Consider the following 21,646-nt stretch of genomic DNA (forward strand, 5'->3'; position numbering starts at 1 on the left):
CACTAATGCCCATAGTCCACCCGTTTCATTGGTGCGTTCTCATGCGCTCTCATCCCATTGGTCAGAACGAGATGACTGCCGAGGAGAAGAGGCGGGCCCATCAGAAGGAACTGGCCAATCAGGTGAACGAGGAGGCCAAGCGGCGCCTGACGGAGCAGAAGGGAGGAACGCAGACACAGAAGTACGAGGACCGGTGTGTTCGCTCCTCACTCGGCTCAAGCCGGGCGCTAGTTTGACCTGACGCTCCTATGCTTCCCCCTCAGAGCCCGGAAGTCAAACGTGTCGTATAAGAACGTCTCGCAGATGCCCCGCGAGAAGGACATCCGAGACATGAAGATCTTCATCGATAAGAAGTACGAGACGGTGGTCATGCCTGTGTTCGGCATCGCCACGCCGTTCCACATCGCCACCATCAAGGTAAAGCACCACACGTCCCTCACGCTGAGCGCGCTCCACTCCCCGCTCTGAGACTCCACCTGTGTTTGCAGAACATCAGTATGTCTGTGGAAGGAGACTACACCTACCTGAGGATAAACTTCTTCGTGCCGGGCAGCTCGCTGGGACGCCACGACGGAAACATCTTCCCCAACCCCGAGGCCACGTTTGTCAAAGAGATGTAAGCCTTGGTGCATGCTCTTCAGTCTTTGATTCGTGTGTCATAAATAAACGGCAGTGAGCACAGGCTGAGACTGATGTCCCTTAAGTGTGTTTCTAATGTACATTTTGGGATGTTGCATAAAAAAATTGCTGGATTAAAATGCGGAGATGTGCATTAAATCTTAAAATTTGCATAAAAAAAAAAAAAACATGTTCAGTTAAAGTAGATGCTTTTTAAATTCAACATTTATTTGGTATTTGTAACTCAAAAAAAAATTATAATCTGTTTTAGCAGAGTGCCAAGTGAAATTTAGTTTGAATGAAAATGAAATAAAAAATGTATATAAAATATAACTGATAGATAAGCTTAACATTTTTTCTATTTCAGTTATTTTCTACTTTTCACCATAAATATAACAGGTAGCTGGCGTGATGCTAAATTGTAAACACAAACAGCCGTTGAACACAAACATTAACTTCTAAGGAAAGGCATTGAAGTGAATGTTTTCCCATCCAAATGAGATGGTTGTTTCACACTTAATGACTGCTGTGTCTCTTTCAGACCTGTAGGGTGAACCGTGCTTCTTTTGAGCTATACTAAATGTTTTGTTGCGTGCTAACACTGTTGTTTTCAGCACGTACCGCGCGTCGAACCTGAAGTCTCCCGGAGATCACTCCGTTCCCTCCACAAACCTGCAGAACGCCTTCCGCATCATCAAGGAGGTGCAGAAGCGATACAAGACCCGCGAGGCGGAGGAGAAGGAGAAGGAGGGCATCGTGAAACAGGACTCGCTCGTCATCAACCTCAACCGCAGCAACCCCAAACTCAAAGACCTTTACATCCGGCCCAACATCGCTCAGAAGAGGATGCAGGGCTCGCTGGAGGCGCACACCAACGGTGAGAGCAGCGCTGCTTTAGGAGCCCTTTAATGGGACCGATGCTCTCATTAAAACATCTGTGTTCTGTGTGAATGTATTTCTGTGGTGTGAACCTGTTTTCAGCATCATTTCTCCAGTCTTCAGCGTCACATGATCTATAACGATTGATCTTTTGACTTGTGCTGTGAATGTGTCTCTCTCCAGGTTTCCGTTTCACGTCGGTGCGCGGCGATAAAGTCGACATCCTGTACAACAACATCAAACACGCCGTATTCCAGCCGTGCGACGGAGAGATGATCATCGTCCTGCACTTCCATCTGAAGGTGTGCCACAAACTACACGCGTCTGTCCTGTGTCTCGCTGGCCGAATCTAACTGTTCTCTGTGTGTCTGTGGCAGAACGCCATCATGTTCGGTAAGAAGCGTCACACAGACGTGCAGTTCTACACAGAGGTGGGCGAGATCACCACAGACCTGGGCAAACACCAGCACATGCACGACCGAGACGACCTCTACGCCGAACAGATGGAGCGAGAGATGCGACACAAACTCAAATCTGCCTTCAAGAACTTCATCGAGAAGGTGGAGTCGCTCACCAAAGAGGAGCTGGAGTTTGAGGTTCCTTTCAGAGATCTCGGGTGAGTGGATTCAGTCCTCTCCATCACATTAACTGCTGCAAACATACATGAATGTTCCCATTTTTATATAAATCACTACTTTTCTTGGAGAAATGCTTAACTTTTGAGAGGGAATGCAAATGTTTCACAAGTAAATGCAAAGTTTATCAGGGAGAATATTGAAGGGTTAAAAAAAAAAAACCCTCGTATGATGTTTTATGCTAAATGCTAACCTAATTTACTGATTCATCATGTGTGCGCCATTACTAGTGAGTGAGACCCAATAGTTGGTCTGGTTTGAGCGCTCTGTAAACCGTAGTTTCTTCATCGTGTGACGTCACTGGTGTGTTCAGGTTCCAGGGCGCCCCCTACAGGAGCACCTGTCTGCTGCAGCCCACGTCCAGCGCTCTCAGTAACGTCACGGAGTGGGTGAGTGTCTCCACGACTTCATGAATGATACCGCGCCTCAAACACCCGTCTTTACGCCCGCTTCTGTCGCACAGCCTCCGTTCGTGGTGACGCTCGACGAGGTGGAGTTGGTTCATTTCGAGCGAGTCCAGTTCCACCTGAAGAACTTCGACGTGGTCATCGTTTATAAAGACTACAACAAGAAGGTGACGATGATCAACGCCGTGCCCGTCAACTCTCTGGACCCCATCAAAGAGTGGCTGAAGTAAGGCTCTCGTGCCGCCCGCTCCGCTCTCGTCCGAGTCGTGTGCAGTGTGTGTGAACGTGTTGTGTCTGTGTGCAGCTCCTGTGATATCAAATACACGGAGGGCGTCCAGTCTCTGAACTGGACCAAGATCATGAAGACCATTGTGGACGATCCCGAGGGCTTTTTCGAGCAGGGCGGCTGGTCCTTCCTCGATCCGGAGAGTGAGGTAACCGATCTGACCTGGGTAGTTTTAACTCCTATTGGAAATCTGTTTTCAAACCTGTTGGGCTTCGTGTTGTTTTAGTATCGCTGATGACTTGTCGTTTTTGTTCATATTATTGTTTAAATTTTTAATTTGTTTTTTTTTTTTCATTTGTAGCAGTTAATTTTTTTATATATATATATATATTTTTGTGTGCTTATTTTAGTGTTTATTTTTTATTTTTTAGTATATCAACTTTAAATGAGTGTTGAAACTAGGCAATATATTCTTGTTTATATCAGGGGTTTTATGTTTATATATTTTTTGCTTTAGTTTTAAAGTAGTTTTTTTTATTTTATGAAATTTTAACGTCTGTTTTTTTCTTTTTCTAAATGAAAATGCTAAATGTTACTTTGGCAACTAGCTTAAACTAAGAAAAAAGAAGTGTTAATGTTGACTTTTTCAATTTAAAGCAATAGGTTTTTTATTTTATTTTATCGTTTTATTTTATTTTATTTTGTGTATATAGCAATGATAACCCTGCTGACTGAGCATTTGACAGCAAATGTGTTTCGTGTTTCTTTTATCTTTTTATAAAAAATAAAAAACTTTATTTGAAATGTATTTAGCTGTTTGAAAACAATAAAAATCCTTAACAATAATAGCAATTATGATTATCTTTTAAACAGTATATTATTATCATTATTATTATTTAATATTTAGATGAAATAAAATAGGTTACTTTAATATATTTTATTTCAAGTTACATTTTTCGTATTTTTAGTTTTCTGTGTTTCTTTCTGGAGAGCAAGCGTCTGAAGGCAGATTGCATGGGTTTAATCTAGTCCTCACATCGTGACCCGATCAGGATTATTGGGATGTTACGGTGGTGTTTCTGTGTCTCAGGGAAGCGGCGGGGAGGAAGACTCGGAGTCAGAGATGGAGGACGAGACGTTTAACCCCTCGGCTGATGAGGAGGAGGAGGAAGGGGAGGACAGTGATGAAGATTACTCCTCCGAGACAGAGGACTCGGGTAAGCAGCCTCTGTGATTGGGACTTGAGTTTCTCTGAGAAGATGTGGAGGGTGTTGATGTCTGATCTCTGATCACAGATTACAGCGCGTCTCTGGGCAGCGAGGAGGAGAGCGGCAAAGACTGGGATGAACTGGAGGAGGAAGCCAGGAAAGGTGAGAGAGAGACCAAAGATCTTCATCACAGCTGCTGATGTTTCCCTCCGACACAATGACACTTCCTGTTAATAATCTTTGTACTGTATTTTAACTAAAACTTCAGCAGTGCAATGATTGATCTTTTATTTCCTCGTCAGCTGATCGTGAGAGTCAGTATGAGGATACGGAGGAGACCTCAAACAGGAAGAGGAAAGGCCGTTCGTCGGCTCCGCCTCCAAGCAGCAAGAAGAAGAGAAGACATTAGAAAACACACACGCGCACACACACTGCCAAATCAGTCTCCCACAGTCCTCTCTGACACACACACACACACACACACACACACGCGCTCTGTGTTTGGTGTAAATAGCGTCGGCCAGGGCTGAAGTGTGTAGAATAGTGGTTTTCATCTCAGCGGATGGACGGAGCCCTCACTCGTCTGCGTTTGCTTTGGATTCCCCTGTGTTGGGTTGAATGGCCTCTCTCAGGTGTGTGTGTGTGTGACGTGGTGTTGTTTTATGAGCGTTACGTGACGCTCCTTACTCCACTCTTCCGGCTCGTCTCTGTCTCTCGCGCCGCTCCTGTTCGTTTATGAATAGACACACGCTTTTGACTGCGACGCGTTTTACGTTAGTACTTAATGATTCACTTTGTGTTTTCTGTTTTTCTAATACGAGGGGATATGAACACACACACACACACACACACACACACATTGTAAACATAAACACACTTTGTTCCATTTAGTTATTTTTTGCTCCTTCTGGATTGGTAGTCTTGTATTGTTCAATCAAAAATGCTTTTGTTTTCTTTTTTTCTTTTTTAAATAAAAGTTAAGTGAAATGTAAAACCTGTTTGCTTCTTATTTTAGCTCTGTTGTCCAGGTCGAGGTTTGGTCAGAAGCGTGTGAAGTGAACGATGGTGTTTGTGTTTGACTGGATGTGGAGATTAACCTCTGCTCTTCTGTAACGAGGAGACGCACTTAAATTCATGTTCAAATTCAGTTTGATTTCTTCTGTTCTCCACGTCTTCCAAACCTGAGCGATTCTGTTTCGTATACTTGATTTTGGTAAGCATTTTGAATTGGATGTTACTTTTAGATTTTTCTGTTTTCATTTTTTTTTAGTAATTTTACGAAGTAATTTTTTTTTTGTCAATATACTTTTTAGTATTTCAATAGTAAATGAGAAATGGAAACTATCTGAAATGAAAAAGTAAACATTAACTGAAATAAATAGACTTTTCCAAGTAATATTTTTTTGTAATGGTTGTATTTATTTACATTTTTATATATTACAGAGCACATAAAATGACATTGTTTTAGGTGGTCCAAATGTTTAATTTAAATGATAAATGTACTTAAGACAGCCCAATAACTGCAGTAATCTGGAGAATAGAAGGGAGCTGCTTGGGTTTTATACAAGTACGTTTACTTTCACAAAGAAACCTTTTTCTTTTTAAAGAATGTTGGACATCAAAAATTGACTGTAGCCATTGACTTCCATAAAATGTAAAAAAATAAAAATAAATAAATACTGTTTAGAGACCAATATTCTTTAAAATATCCTCTTTGGTGTTCAACAGCTGAAAGAAGCTCATATTGGTTTGGTAACAGCATGAGGGTGAGTAAAAGATGACACCGTTTATCTGGTTGAACTGTCCCTTGAAGTGAGTAAGAGGTCGGCTTACTTGGGTGCATTGGTTTGAACCTGACATGGAAACTTCTTGAGGAATGTCTGTTGATTTCTGTGCTGATATACTGTATGTTTGTGTACGTGACTGTTTCAGATGCAGCTCGTCGTGTCACGCTCTCTCAACATTCAAACCAGCTCTGTCTGCATGACTGCGTATAGTTTACCCACAGCAGCTGAGCTGAGCTCGATCACCTCCATCAGTTATGCTGAAACGAGTTAAATTCTGAGTTAAAAACCTAACTGTTCAAGCACAGTATAACTGACATGTGGAGGATCTGATGAGCACATCTTTACATTAAAAACCAAACAAAATACAATGTCACGATGCATTTTTCTTGAATTGTTGGGTTTTTGAACTACTATAAATTTACCCCTTTTTTTAACATTGCATGAAAACTTAAACTGGTCTAATTTGAGAAGTGAAATAAAGACTAAATGATTTTTACCTGCTAGCTGGTCAGACTAATTCTTTAGACCGTCTGACCACATGATGGCTGTTTGTAATGAAGACGGATGTTTTTTGTGCTGTTGTGCAGCTTTTATAAGCACCTTAATTTCCATATTCTTGAGGTTTCAGCAAAGCATCTCTGTGCACTAAACCTCTGCAGTTAATTTGTGTTTATAACTAAAATAATGTCTCCAGTGAGCTGAGGACCAACTCCATCAAAATTTCTTTAAAAAAAAGCAGTTTGGAAATGACCAGGATGAGTGAGGATCATTAAAGACAGACACTGGTGTGCCTGTGGTATTCACTACATTTACATTGATGGTTTATTCAAAGCAACTTACAAATGAGCAAAACATGAACATTTACTTAATATCATTATTTCTTTTTTTCATTCACTTTTTGGGGGGTTTGTTAAACTAACCTGTACTTTTAGACCAGAACAATACCAAATAAAGTGAAGTTGGTATAGGTTGGTTTACATATTTTTTTTGGTGTGTACATATATTTAAATGTATGGTTATTAATTGACTTTGTTAAAGATTTATTTACTTGTTGGGGGTTTATATATTCAGATATATTGTAATTTTACACATTTTTAGATTTTTTTTTTTTTTAGAATTTTTATGTCTTCACAGATTTCAGCTGAAGGTGGCGTTTGTTCATCCAGGTCGAGATATCAGCCTGTTCTTCTGACGCGAGAGCTGACAGGAGGTTGTGAGGATGAGAAGATTGATAGAGCTGCATCTTGTCTGTCTCGCACACAGTAAGGTTGTGTAAAACCAGAAGAGAAGCGGGCTGTGCACCGAACCCTGAGGCACACCGCTGGTAAGAAGTCATTATATTTGGACTTCCATGGAAATCCATGGAGTTTTTGACTTTCTGATCTCTAAAGTTTTCTTTGATAGGTAATGTGCATTGACCTATAATCAATCTAATTTAACTGGAGTCAGAAGTGTTTGGTTGGCAGTAATAGCAGTATGTTTGTTGGTAAATATGAAATAGCTGACACAATTCTGACATCTCAGAATTTTTATATCTTTTGCAAAGTATGTAAATGGCATTGACCCATTACTCTTTTTTTTTTTTAAGTTAACTACTCAAGGAAGCATTTTGATAGTTTTTAATCAATGATGATGCAATAGAGACCGCTGTCTACCATTAGCACTAAATCTTTAAAGATTCAGTTAATTTCAACCCAGTTCAAAATGCCAACAATATAGCTGTATTTCATGCACAATATAGACATTTAACTAATTACATTTCTTGTATCTTCAGCTCTGATGCACATGACGTTCTCACAGACTCGTATGTTTTACTTTATGCCAAAACCTATGAACTGGTCAGCTGCACAAACGCACTGCTGACAGAATTACATTGATCTGGCCACCATTTATGACCAGACGGATTGGGGTGAGATGATGAGAGCCATACAGCAGGTTTATAACAGAGACGTGTTGACCGGACTGGAAGTAAATTTCCTTCTATGTGCTACACTGGTGAGTATTGGTACACATCTCACTGATTTATTGACCTAAAAGTGCAAAATTCTGATTAAACTGCTGTCTTGTTGATATATAGAAGTATCATGTATATCATCAAAGATTGAATTTGATTTCTCTAAAATACAATAAAATGGAGGTCAAATCAAGTCAAAATGTGAATGATCCTACGGTGAAGACCGAGATTCAGAAGGGACTGACAGAATATGTAAAACTGTCATGGAAAGTCCAACCAGATGGAAATGTCTTTCAGAAGAGCCGGAAGAGTGATGATACTCAACCAACTTGAAAAAATGGGCAAAAGAAAGTATTTTATTGATCCACTGTGTAATATTAGCATAGTAAGAACTGAATCTTTGATTTGACACAATTTTGTTTTACAAAACATTGAAGAGTTTATCAGTTTCCACTATAATCCTATTTTAAGATAAATCTTTTATTAATAATGAATAATCCTGTTACAGAGCTAACAGCCAATCAGAATGCATTCTTGTTTTAATACAGCTCGTGATGCTGAATTTGCAATTGCATCATTATTGTCCAGTGGTGTATTGTAACGAAGAAATAATACATTGTTATAGTACGCAAGTATTTTTGTGAGTATCTGTACTTTACTGGAGTTTTTATATTTCAGTCAACTTTTACATTTACTCCACTACATTTCTTAATTAAAAAATTGTTTACTTTTACTCTGATACATTTGCCCAAAGCATATTCATTACTTACTACAATATAAGTAATATATTACTGTGTCAGAAGAACACAGACTGCAGAGGGTTTGGCGTTTTCAAGTTAGACTCATGCTCTTTTGCAAACAAGTGCGCTATGGAGCTTATAATATGACAGTACTATTTGAATTGTGTAAATTTGAATTATTGACAATTGTCATTTAGCAAAACTGAATGTTATGTGTGGCACTTCACATAGCTTGAATTTGACATTTTTTTTTACTTGAATATTTAACATTTAAAATGTAAGTTTTTTTTAATACACATGTATTTTTTGAAACAGCGGATTTTTTGTTCTGAATGTTAGACTGCAAGTATCCAGTTTTTAAAAATAAAGCTTCATGTTTTCAAAGAAGAAGAATGTGGAACATCAAATTCAATAAGCAGAAATCCTGTTCACACAGAATGTAGGTCCGAGGTTATCCAGAGGGAAAGAGTAGATGATCTCCGAAATGTTGAACGCAGGGCCGGCCCGTGGCATAGGCGACATAGGCAGTTACAGCACTATTTCTTACATGCTCACAGCAGCATGTTGTGTACTGTATGTAATGACTGTAGCAGGTCGCCATCACCAGTGAGGTCAGTAAGAGCAGCTGGTATTCCAAAGCCTTCAGAAGTGGATGTTATAGAGGCGGTTTCTCTGTCTGCAGTGCTTCCAGTTATGGCAGTGGCTATGTTGTGTGTCTGGGCAGCACGCTGTACTCTCACTCTTGAGCCAAGCCGAGTTCAAGTTTCTTGTTCTGAGCCAAGTCCAGTCCAAGAATCGGTTCAGGAGCCAAGCCCAGTTCAAGTCTCTGATTCTAAGTTAGTCCACTCAAAGAATCCACTCCGGAACTAAGTCTAGTCCAAATTTCTGGTCCTGAGCCAAGTTAAGTCCAAGTTCTGAACCAGGTTCGGCCTCTGAATCCAATCCAGACCCAGATCCTCTCTGGCCACTGATCTAAGCCACCATCGTAACAGCTGAGGTGCCTCGCCTGGGATTGTTGTTTCTATTAACCTGCAGAGAGTCTGTGAAACAAATCTGAAAGACTTTCCTATTGTTCATGACATAGTCATAAAATATAATTTATTGATTCGTGTTCATGGACACAAATTTCCCTCTTTTTTGTGTCACTCAGCATGACTTTCATATTTAAAGTGTGACTTTCATATCTACAACCCGAATTCCGGAAAAGTTGGGACGTTTTTTAAATTTTAATAAAATGAAAACTAAAAGACTTTCAAATCACATGAGCCAATATTTTATTCACATGTTTACCATGGTGTAGCATCTCCTTTTCTTTTCAAAACAGTTTGAAGACGTCTTGGCATTGAGGCTATGAGTTGCTGGAGTTTTGCTGTTGGAATTTGGTCCCATTCTTGCCTTATATAGATTTCCAGCTGCTGAAGAGTTCGTGGTCGTCTTTGACGTATTTTTCGTTTAATGATGCGCCAAATGTTCTCTATAGGTGAAAGATCTGGACTGCAGGCAGGCCAGGTTAGCACCCGGACTCTTCTACGACGAAGCCATGCTGTTGTTATAGCTGCAGTATGTGGTTTTGCATTGTCCTGCTGAAATAAACAAGGCCTTCCCTGAAATAGACGTTGTTTGGAGGGAAGCATATGTTGCTCTAAAACCTTTATATACCTTTCAGCATTCACAGAGCCTTCCAAAACATGCAAGCTGCCCATACCGTATGCACTTATGCACCCCCATACCATCAGAGATGCTGGCTTTTGAACTGAACGCTGATAACAAAATTTGGACTCGTCTGACCATAAAACACTATTCCACTTTGAAATAGTCCATTTTAAATGAGCCTTGGCCCACAGGACACGACGGCGCTTCTGGACCATGTTCACATATGGCTTCCCTTTTGCATGATAGAGCTTTAGTTGGCATCTGCTGATGGCACGGGGGATTGTGTTTACCGACAGTGGTTTCTGAAAGTATTCCTGGGCCCATTTAGTAATGTCATTGACACAATCATGCCGATGAGTGATGCAGTGTCGTCTGAGAGCCCGAAGACCACGGGCATCCAATAAAGGTCTCCGGCCTTGTCCCTTACGCACAGAGATTTCTCCAGTTTCTCTGAATCTTTTGATGATGTTATGCACTGTAGATGATGAGATTTGCAAAGCCTTTGCAATTTGACGTTGAGGAACATTGTTTTTAAAGTTTTCCACAATTTTTTTACGCAGTCTTTCACAGATTGGAGAGCCTCTGCCCATCTTTACTTCTGAGAGACTCTGCTTCTCTAAGACAAAGCTTTTATAGCTAATCATGTTACAGACCTGATATCAATTAACTTAATTATTCACTAGATGTTCTCCCAGCTGAATCTTTTCAAAACTGCTTGCTTTTTTAGCCATTTGTTGCCCCCGTGCCAACTTTTTTGAGACCTGTAGCAGGCATTAAATTTTAAATGAGCTAATTAAGTGGATAAAAGTGTAAAATTTCTCAGTTTAAACATTTGCTACGTTATCTATGTTCTATTGTGAATAAAATATTGGCTCATGTGATTTGAAATTCCTTTAGTTTTCATTTTATTAAAATTTAAAAAACGTCCCAACTTTTCCGGAATTCGGGTTGTACACACAGACTGACATATTTCAAATGTTTATTTCTTTAAATTTTGATGATTATAGCTGACAACTAAGGAAAATACCAAATTCAGTATCTCAGAAAATTTGAATATTGTGAAAAGGTTCAATATTGAAGACACCTGATGTCACACTCTAATCAGCTAATTAACTCAAAAGGCCTTTAAATGGTCTCTCAGTCTAGTTTTGTAGGCTACACAATCATGGGGAAGACTGCTGACTTGACAGTTGTCCGAAAGACGACCACTGACACCTTGCACAAGGAGGGCAAGACACAAAAGGTCATTGCAAAAGAGGCTTGCTGTTCACAGAGCTCTGTGTCCAAGCACATTAATAGAGAGGCGAAGGGAAGGAAAAGATGTGGTGGAAAACAGTGTACAAGCAATAGGGATAACCGCACCCTGGAGAGGATTGTGAAACAAAGCCCATTTAAAAATGTGGGGGAGATTCACAAAGAGTGGACTGCAGCTGGAGTCAGTGCTTCAAGAACCACTACACACAGACGTATGCAAGACATGGGTTTCAGCTGTCGCATTCCTTGAACAACAGACAGCATCAGAAGCGTCTCACTTCAAAAAGGACTGGACTGCTGCTGAGTGGACCACAGTTATGTGCTCTGATGAAAGTACATTTTGAATTTTGGATATCAGGGTCCCAGAGTCTGGAGGAAGAGAGGAGAGGCACACAATCCATTCCCCAGTCAGTGATGGTTTGCGGTGCCATGTCATCTGCTGGTGTTGGTCCACTGTGTTTTCTGAGGTCAAAGGTCAACGCAGCCGTATACCAGGAAGTTTTAGAGCAGTTAATGCTTCCTGCTGCTGACCAACATTATGGAGATGCAGATTTCATTTTCCAACAGGATTTGGCACTGTGTGCAGGTAGTACCTGGTTTAAGGACCATGGTATCCCTGTTCTTAATTGCCCAGCAAACTCGCATAACCTTAACCCCATAGAAAATCTATGTGGTATTGTGAAAAGGAAGATGGAATGAATGAATATAATATACAAGTTTGACTTTTTGAATGGAATTAGTGAAATATCAACTTTTTGATATTCTAATTATATGACCAGCACCTGTATGTCAATAGGAAGTATCTGTCATGCCTGCACCATGTTTTTTTTTTTCTACCACTCAGGAGCACAGACGTTGTATTGTTTTGTTTATTGTTAAAATATGCAATCTACATGAGATGTGATCAATAAGGGAAGCCGTCTTTCACTATTGTAATGTTGTAAAATGGAGAAAAAAAACTTCTTACATTGAAGTAACTAAAATGTTCTTAACCTTGGACCTTATTCTTGAAACACAAAATGACCCAAAAAAATAATATAGTTATAGGCTTTATACGCAATTGTCCCATATTTTTCCTTTAAGTTAGCAACCCTAGATACAGCATTCATTCTTTAGCTCAATCTCATCTTCACAATAAAACATTAGTTTAAATTGTGCATTAAGGAAAGCCATTTCTTTATTGTACTGTCCTTTAATCTGTTAAGGATGATTTTAATGACAGCACTGCTCACTGAATTTGTTAACTGCGTCTTACAAGGTGTTCTTAAAAGTAAAGACAATTTCCTTGTTTACAATCCTGAAACAAATCATTGTTTCAGTCTCTTTCAATATAAAAGTATTTTTAAAAGTCTCTTGTCCCAATCTAATGAAAAAGTTTTCTCTAAAATCACCATCACGAATACACAAACGGTTTCAAATTGACATTGTAAATGAAAGAGGAAGAAGGTGATTCGAGGAGAGTTTTCCCCATCATCTCTTTCTTCGAGCACACTGAGCTGTAAATAAAAGGATTAATTATATAGACATACTTTTCCATTTCATTTGTAATCTATACATATTCATTTAAATATTTTTAGTTCAAAATCAACATTACTTTTCAGTTTTCCAGTGTTTGTATGAACACACTCACCTGGTGCAGCTTCCTTCCGCATCACTTCCTGTTCTGGCGGTTGAGTCCATTGCAGCGTCACGTCAGAAAACCCTCGTTCCTCCAAAACAGACTGGAGCTGAAATGAGCAGATCTCTTAAAAGTGCTCTCAGTGTGATGTGATGTGATGTGATTTCCAATTTCTTTGTTTCTCACCTGTGACAGGAGCTGGGCTCTCATTTCAGGTTCAGACAGACTCGAACTGGACTTCAATTTTATCTTCACCAACGTTTTCTTCAATAAAGGGCCTAAAAGAGCACACTAGAGTGAACACACAGACAGAAGGGAACAGCAAATGCTAAGTGCAAATAATAAAATGCAACTGATAAAATAATGCATCTTTAGAATACCAAAATATATGATCTTATCATTGCATCCTTTGTTTTATTAAATCAAATAACATTTGACATTGTCTACAATAATCTACAGAATTTAGTGCAAATGCATCTGTCATTTAAGATTGATTAATGGGTGCAATGTGAAGAGATCATATAGAGATCCTCAAAAATCATGAACAAAAGTAAAACAAAATATGACCCAGAGGATATTAAATACAGTTTCACTTCCAGTAAGGATGGATATTAACGGTGCCCGTAAGGTGACTTGTTCGGTTTACCTACTTAGTTTTGTCGTGGCCACTACATAATAACTTGTGGGAACGTGATAATATGTCGAATAATAATTACTTAATTCAAGATAAAATATTAATGAATCCATCTCTGATAATCCTGGGTTGTTATGGTCACGCAGGTTTTTTTACACATTAAACTCGTGGCCACGAGAAAAACATGTCGTTCACTCAACATGAGAAGTATACATATGACGTTCCCACAAATTAATATCTTGTGGCCACAACATATTATCACGTTCCCACAAGTTATGTCGTGGCGACAACAAAACCTAGTATACCGAACAAGTCACCTTACGGATGCTGTAGGAGATATGGTTTAGTGTTGAACACAAATTCTTTATATGTAGTGAAGAGCATGAAACCTTAGAAATGTTGCATTTTAAAAACAATTAATCAATTACATCCCTGCATCTTGGAGTTCAACTGATTTGCAAATGATTTGATTATGGTGAGTTTAAAAATATAAACAAAAACTTCCATCACGTTTTTTTATCAAATGATGAGGATTTAAATTCAAATTATACTTGTGTATCAGCTTTAATGCACTTATCAAAATAACAAAAGCAGTCAAATGTCAAAGTTTTGGTTTTTGTGACAAAAATGAGTATTTAAGATTTATTATTAAACTTAGTCTGAAAACCATTTGCCTTTTATAAACAGATATATACTGTAAGTGAATAAATAATTGCATGTTACAGATATAGCAGAAAAAATCTGGATCATGTTTGCATTTTCTTCTGTTGCTGGCCATAATTGAAATCAGGATTAGGTATAAAATAATGTCACATACTGTGAAAATGAGTTGAAAATTGAACAAATGGTTGCAATGTGGCTCAGATTCAGACATGAGTCATGTGTTTGTGCTGTTTTTCTGCTGATTAAGACAGAATACAAGACTTCTTCACCTTGTAAATGGTTCTCAAAAGCAAAAATGCTACAAAAAGCATCATATCTTGTGAGAAGTTCAAGCAAAACAGACACTAGTTTTGGAATCAACAGCCCAAAATAAGTCATTTCATTCATTTATAGCTTTATTTTCTGTGTTTGATCACACCTTCTCCATAGACCTCCACCTCACACAGAGTAAGAAACCTTGAATCTCCAGAAATGATCAGATTCACGTATCGACCCTCCATATTGTTACAAATGTAGGTGGAGGAAACACCAGCTGGAATGCTAGAAATCACAGCGCATCTAAAGAGAATCAGAGAAAACATAATTTAGACTTCTAGTCTTTCTTTATGTGTGTTTTCAGGGATTTTTATGGATATTAAGCCACTGAAAGAGGATCTCACATGGGATTGTTGTTGCCGTTGTTCTCCAAAGAGTTTCCGATGCGAATCTCCGCTCCGTTTATTTGTTCAGGACAGCATTCTGGTCTGTTTGTGATTACGACGCTACTTACTCTGTACACAGAACTCAGATCCACCCTCCACCAGGGGTTAGTTTGAACATTGGTTGAGGAACATGCTGACCATGATTTTGTTAATCCTGGATTGAAATCAATGGCATGTTCAGCAGACCAGAGGCCATAAGTTGATGACTGTGTGACATTTCTTCCAGCTGCCAAATTATCTGGAAGATATCACAATGTCAAGAAATAGTTTTAGTCAGAAAATGTAATATTGTAATATATATATATATATATATACACACACACACACACACACAATTGCATAATAAATGAAAAGAAAATAGAATAGAATACAAAAAGATTAGAAAGGCAGTTAGATTTTCTTTTAAAGAATAGAATTAGAATAGTGAGTGTTAAAGTTAGAGGGTCAAATAAAGATGGAAGAGATGTGTTTTAAGCCGATTCTTGAAGATGGCTAAGGACTCAGCTGTCCGGATAGAGTTAGGGAGGTCATCCTACCAGGAGGGAACATTTAATTTAAAAGTCCGTAAAAGTGACTTTGTGCTTCTTTGGGATGGCACAATCAAGCGACGTTCACTTGCAGAACGCAAGCTTCTAGAGGCACATAAGTCTGAAGTAACAAATTTAGGTAAATGGGTGCAGAGCCAGTGGTAGTTTTGTAGGCAAACATCAATGCCTTGAATTTTATGCGAGCAGCTATTGGAAGCCAGTGCTAATTGATAAACAGAGGTGTGACATGTATTCTGTCTGGCTCGTTAAAAATTAATATTGCTGCCGCGTTCTGAATTAATTGTAAAGGTTTGATAGAAACTGGATGGAAGACCTGCCAAAAGGGCATTGCAATAGTCCAGCCTGGACAGAACAAGAGCTTGAACAAGGAGTTGTGCAGCATGTTCTGAAAGAAAGGGCTTGATCTTCTTGATGTTGAATAAAGCAAATCTGCAGGATCGGACAGTTTTAGCAATGTGGTCTTAGAAAGTCAGTTGATCATCAATCATAACTCCAAGGCTTCTAGCTGTTTTTGAAGGAGTTATGATTGATGTGCCTAACTTGATGGTGAAATTGTGATGAAACGATGAGTTTGCTGGAATCACAAACAGTTCTGTCTTGGCAAGGTTGAGTAGAAGGTGATGGTCCATTCAGAGTGTAGGTTTCTTAAGTGGTGGAGGTATACGAGCCTGTCTAAATGATGAGGGAAAAACACCAGTGTGGAGGAATGTGTTGAGGATATGAGTGAGTGCAGGTACAACTGCAGGAGAAATGGCTTGAAGGAGATGAGATGGAATAGGATCAAGTGGACAAGTAGAAGGATGATTAGAAAGGATGAGTTAGAGAAGGATTTGAATGAGAGTATGTTTGCTGGTGAGATGTGTTTGAAAGATTGTGGTGTGGAAAATTGTGCAATGATGTTTTTAATTTTATTAATGTAAAACGTGGTTAAGTCGTCAGTTATTAGAGTTGATGCAGTAGGGGGAGGAGAAGGACAAAGAAGCAAAGAAAATGTTTTAAAAAGCATCCAAGAGTTAGACGAATTGTTAATTTTGTTATGGTAGTATGTCCTTTTAACAGTGAAGACATTAGCAGAGAAGGAAGAGAGGAGTGACTGATACACATTAAGGTCAGTAGTATTTTTGGATTTGGGCCAGTTTAGAATGACATTCGCTTTCAACACTGTGTGGGTATACTTCTGAAGACTATGGACATTGACTAGAACTACACATTAAAAACCACTTTTATGAAATGAGAATAGCTTAAAAGTCAAAATTGCAAGGTTGTTAAGTAGCTCTGAACTACCTGGAAAAATCACATAGACTCCCACTTCACAGAGAGTAAGAATCTTTGAAGTTCCAGGAATATTCACAGTAACATAACGTCCCTCCATCCCATCACACGAGTAGCTGTAGGTAGCTCCTGCTGGAATAGTAGAAACCACAGCACATCTGGAGAAAGACGAAAGAGTGATTCATTTTCTTTTGCTCATTATTCCTAAATGTATTTTATATACAATATTATTGTTTCTTTATTTGACAACGCTCTTTCCATATGGCACACATACGTCTGCAAGATGTCTGTTAAATAATCACTTCATCTGGAAAGCATCTGCTGTGAACAAACAAATCTGATAGATGTCTTTAAGATTTATACAGTTTTACATACATTCTAAATCATAAAGACATCTTCTAAACATCTATTTGACATATGATAGGAAATGTTCTATAGACATATTGCAGATGAGCATGTTTTGAGTCTGAGTGTAGTGAGATTCATAAACAAATAAGTCATGTGATTGAATCGCTCAAAAAGACAAGTGTTGATTCTATCAGACTAATCATTTACTGAATCGACATCTTACTTAACTGCAGGTTTACATTATTTTAAGTGATGTACTGACCAACTGGCCAGATTTTATGTTGGCTATATGAAAATATATCACAGAGACTCACACTGGATTGCTGAAAAAATCTGAAGAGTTGTTTCCAATCCGAATCTCTGACCCATTTATCCTGGTGTTGCAGCAGTCAAATCTGTTAGTGATGGTCACTCTGTTCACGCTGTACGTCTTCAGCAGATCCAGCATCCACCATGGGTCAGATTGTGTCAGAGTATGAGTACAGGTATAGTTTTTCCCATCCAGAGCATATTGGCCATCCAAGTTCTTAAGTGATGTTGACTGACTGACTGTGCCCCATGCTGCTATGTTCACTAGAATATGATCAAGAGAAAACATACTCTCTTACAAACCTCAGTTCCCTAAGATATGGGAAAGAGTACTGCGTCTGTTAAGACGCTATGGTGAAAATATATTTTTCTCAGATGACTGAAGCTTTTTCAATAATGCAGTGTAACTGCATGGCCATTGGTTTGTGCAGTAAATAAAAAATAAAAATAACCAAAGGCTCGGCAGCCGAGCTTGGAGATGAAACCCAACAAACCCCGCAAACTTGAAAACCCAAACTCACAGAGGTCAGCCCAGCCATAAGTAAACCTTCCAGTAATGTTCCCGTGAGGGCCAAGAGCGCAGGTAGGCAAGCCTAAGACTGTTTTTTCCCCTGAGGCAAGACTGAGCACATTAAGCAGAAAGGATCTGGGCCTGTAAGGTTGGGATGTCCAGATTATAGAACCTGGCAAATGTGGCCGGTCAGGCCCAGCCAGCTGCCACACAGATTTCTGCAATGGACACACAACTAGACCAAACCCAAGATTAGGCCATGTCTCTAGTCAAATGTGCTCTTACTCCCATTGGGGCAGTTTATGCCAAAATAGGAGTAAGCTGGTGCAATAGCGTCAACTACTCATTTGGAAAGTCTCTGCTTATTGACCGGAAACCCTCTGGTGCGGCAATCAAATCATATAAAGTGTTGCTCAAGTTGCCTGATTCGGGTAGAACTTCAGGGGACGAAGGTCAATGGATTGTAGCAACTCAAAGTGAGGGTTCCTTAGAGCCCTCCACACCATGGACAGATCCCATGTAGGTACTGTGGTGGGGCGATATGGGTTAAGCCTCCTAGACCCTTTCAAGAAGGCGAAAAACCAGGTCGTCCCCTCTTTTGAGGCAAAGAGGTCAACCTTTGCCTTGCCAAAGTTCTCCAAGATTATTTGAGTTGTTTGGGGGTGGAGCATCCACTATTCAGAAGGGACACTGCTCCTTGGTTCAACCTGCCTGGCACATGTCGCTCTCAACGAATGCAAGTTGTGGTGAGCCCATTTTAGGTGATGCGCTACCAGAGTAAAGAGGCGCTTCAAGGAGAGTCTTCTTTGGCGATTTATGTAGCACACTATCGTCGTGCTGTCCGATCAGACTAGCCAATGTGTAGCCGTCCTTCTTCTTTCGACCAAAGGCTGAAAGCCAGTTCGCCATTGCATTTTGGAAGCATCTGTCAAAACTGCCTTCCTTCTGCAGACCATGCCCAGGGTCACACCCCATTCCTTTCAATGAGAGTCTTTCCAAGGTTTCAGAACTGCCACACAGGCCTGGTCCACCTTGATATGAAGGCGTTTGCGATGCCAGGCGTGGGACAGAACTAACGGTTTCAGTCAGTACTGAAGGGGTCGCATATGAAGCAAGCCCAACTTTAGTACTGGATACATGGAGACCATAAGACCTAGCATCTTCTGAAATGCCTTGACTGGGCAAGAGACTATTTTTAAAGAGGCAACAAGCTGCTTGATGGCCGAGTGGAAAACTGCTCCCAGAAACGATATCCGTTGCCTGGGAGACAGAGTGCTCTTCGCAAATTTGGTCATGAGCCCCATACATTCAAAGTGTTTGAGGAGAAAGAATCTGTGAGATAATAGCTTGTCCTCCGACTGGGATAAAACAAGCCAGTCAATGAGATAATTTAGAAAGGCGATTGCCATCTGTCTCAGAGGAGAAAGAGCGATACAAAGAGTGGAAAAGTGGAGGTGCTAGATATAGTCTGAATAGAAGAGCCATGTATTGATATCCAACTGCCTCGAAGGTGAATCTCAAAAATCGTCTGTGATGTGGGGCTATTTGGATGTGACAGTACGTGTCTTTTAGATCCAGAGAAAAGAACCAGTCCCCTGTGCACACTTGGGAAAGGATTTGATTTGAACCAAGGAGGGAACCACGCAGGAAGTACAGGAGTCTGTCACTTTTACTGGGTAAGTGAAACTCACAAACAACTTCAGTGTGTCTAATAGTGATTCCAACTTTTTTTCTTTTACTACTGTGTACGTTTTATTTTGTTTTTATGTTACACTCTCAGAAAAAGTTTGCCTGGCTTGGGCTCCCTGTGCACAGTAGGCGGCAGGGGGCGGGTTCATTGATTGAGCCCGACAGCTCCTCTGCATCTGAAGCCACTAAAAACATGCTGCCATCAAGTGCATCACACTTTCTTCCACCAAACAAGACCAGATCGCTTGCAGCTACGGAAAGATGCTGCTCTGGATTGGAGAAGAGGATGGGGAATGCATCTCTATGTGAAGAGAGTGGGGCTCATGGGGCAGGGCCGACATGAGCTTACTTGTCTCTGGGCACTGAGGTCCTCTGCGCCACTGTTTTTTCCTCACAGGCTCCTGGGAGGAAGAAAAGGGGAGGGTGCAAGGGGGAACCTTATGTTTACGGTGAGAATTATTTATTTCTATTCTGACTGGAATTTTAACATGTAATAATATGGTATCAACATTAATATTGCAAGTTTCTGTGAAGTGGCTTTGAAATAATGCATATTGTGAAAAGCACTATACAAATCCAATTGAGATGTTCAGAGTTTAGATGTGGAGTGTTTTACATTTATAACAATATGTCATCAAACAAATGGAAATTCTTCTCACTTCATAAGATGTTAATTGATGGACTGGAGTGTTTTTTTCAGCTTTTTGGGAATTTCATTTTGACAGTACCCATTCACTGCAGAGCATTCATTGCTGAGACAGTGATGTACTGCTCAATTTCTTCAAATCTGTTCCCATGAACAAGTCATTTACATCTTTAATGGCATGAGGACATCAACTAAATGTTAGTGAAAACTGCAGCTCGATTATTTGAATTCACTTATTTTAGATAAACCCTAAATGGACGTAAAACCAAATTAACTTTGGATGTTTTACATGTCTCATCCCGAATATCAGCGCATGTAGGTTAAGACAGTCAAATATTTAATCAAAGTATAGGTAGATTGTTTAAAACACACCTATGACTCTAAACCGAAGTGGCTGATATTAAAAATCTATAGTCATTTGTTAAAGAATATTAAAACACTAAATGAAATAAAGTCTGCTATAGATAAAATATAATGTTTGAATGAAGATAATAAGTGTTTACGGTTAGACTACAATGAATTCAATTAGATATATAATACTGTTTAACTCGGGATATCTTACCTTCTGCTCCATCTGTTACATTCACCTTCATTTGAACTGAGAAAAACCCTAAAAGAAATGAGAAATCATTTTGTTAAATGATTTGTGCTTTTAAAACTATGAGAAAACTCTCAGAAATAGGTATGAAAGCTGTCACTGGGGTGGCCCCGTTTCAAAAGATTCAAATATGTCTACTGTAAAAGTACTAAAATGTCCCTTTAATACCTTTATGGTACTTGCATTGACCATTTGGTGTAAATAAGGTACTAATGTGGATCATTTGAAAGGGTACTGCTCCAGTGACAACTTTTGAAACTTTTTCTGAGAGTGTAACATAAAAACAAAATAAAACGTACACAGTAGTAGAAGAAAAAAAAGTTGGAATCACTATAAGATAGTAGACACACTGAAGTTGTTTGTGAGTTTCACTTACCCAGTAAAAGTGACAGACTCCTGTAGAAAATCCTCATGTTGATAACAAGCGCTTCTTGATTCATTCTGCTTTCAACTGGGGATGTTTCAATGAATGATTACTGAGAGAGAGAGAGAGAGAGAGAGAGAGAGAGAGAGAGAGATGGAAAGAGGTGGAGAGAAAGATGGAGAGAGGTGGAGAGAGATGGAGAGAGGTGGAAAGAAAGATGGAGAGAAAGATGGAGAGAGAGAGACAGAGGGAGAGAGAGTTGGAGAGAGAGAGGGAAGAATGAGAGACATATTAGTTTAACTTTACATACCACTTCTGTCAGTCTCTCAGAAGATGCATTATTTAAATCATTTACATAATTTCCACATTTAAGTTTAAAATGAC

General features: G+C 39.4%; 2 protein-coding genes across 2 annotated transcripts in view; one reads left to right on the forward strand and one right to left on the reverse strand.

Moving 5' to 3' along the window:
* Positions 1–4,967, forward strand: part of LOC132095743 (FACT complex subunit SPT16-like) — an 11,003-nt gene extending 6,036 nt beyond the window's left edge. Inside the window, exons 8-20 of the mRNA XM_059500854.1 lie at positions 7–181; positions 264–417; positions 489–616; positions 1,233–1,495; positions 1,681–1,799; positions 1,875–2,113; positions 2,446–2,521; positions 2,596–2,765; positions 2,844–2,973; positions 3,856–3,982; positions 4,061–4,135; positions 4,276–4,472; positions 4,506–4,967. Of these exons, the coding sequence (XP_059356837.1) occupies positions 7–181; positions 264–417; positions 489–616; positions 1,233–1,495; positions 1,681–1,799; positions 1,875–2,113; positions 2,446–2,521; positions 2,596–2,765; positions 2,844–2,973; positions 3,856–3,982; positions 4,061–4,135; positions 4,276–4,382 (1,763 nt within the window). The 3' untranslated portion in view covers positions 4,383–4,472; positions 4,506–4,967. The remainder of the gene's footprint in view (positions 1–6; positions 182–263; positions 418–488; positions 617–1,232; positions 1,496–1,680; positions 1,800–1,874; positions 2,114–2,445; positions 2,522–2,595; positions 2,766–2,843; positions 2,974–3,855; positions 3,983–4,060; positions 4,136–4,275; positions 4,473–4,505) is intronic.
* A 7,744-nt stretch (positions 4,968–12,711) lies between these two features.
* LOC132099892 (uncharacterized) lies at positions 12,712–21,461 on the reverse strand. Its single transcript, XM_059505785.1, has 9 exons — positions 21,275–21,461; positions 20,863–20,910; positions 17,460–17,718; positions 16,810–16,955; positions 14,936–15,215; positions 14,695–14,834; positions 13,166–13,257; positions 12,992–13,088; positions 12,712–12,857 (listed from the first exon to the last, which is right to left on the reverse strand). The coding sequence occupies exons 1-9, from the start codon at positions 21,336–21,338 to the stop codon at positions 12,832–12,834; spliced, it is 1,152 nt and encodes a 383-aa protein (XP_059361768.1). The 5' UTR covers positions 21,339–21,461; the 3' UTR covers positions 12,712–12,831.
* Positions 21,462–21,646: the final 185 nt, after the last annotated feature.

This window comes from Carassius carassius, chromosome 2 (assembly GCF_963082965.1).
Source record: "Carassius carassius chromosome 2, fCarCar2.1, whole genome shotgun sequence".
Lineage (NCBI taxonomy): Eukaryota > Metazoa > Chordata > Actinopteri > Cypriniformes > Cyprinidae > Carassius > Carassius carassius.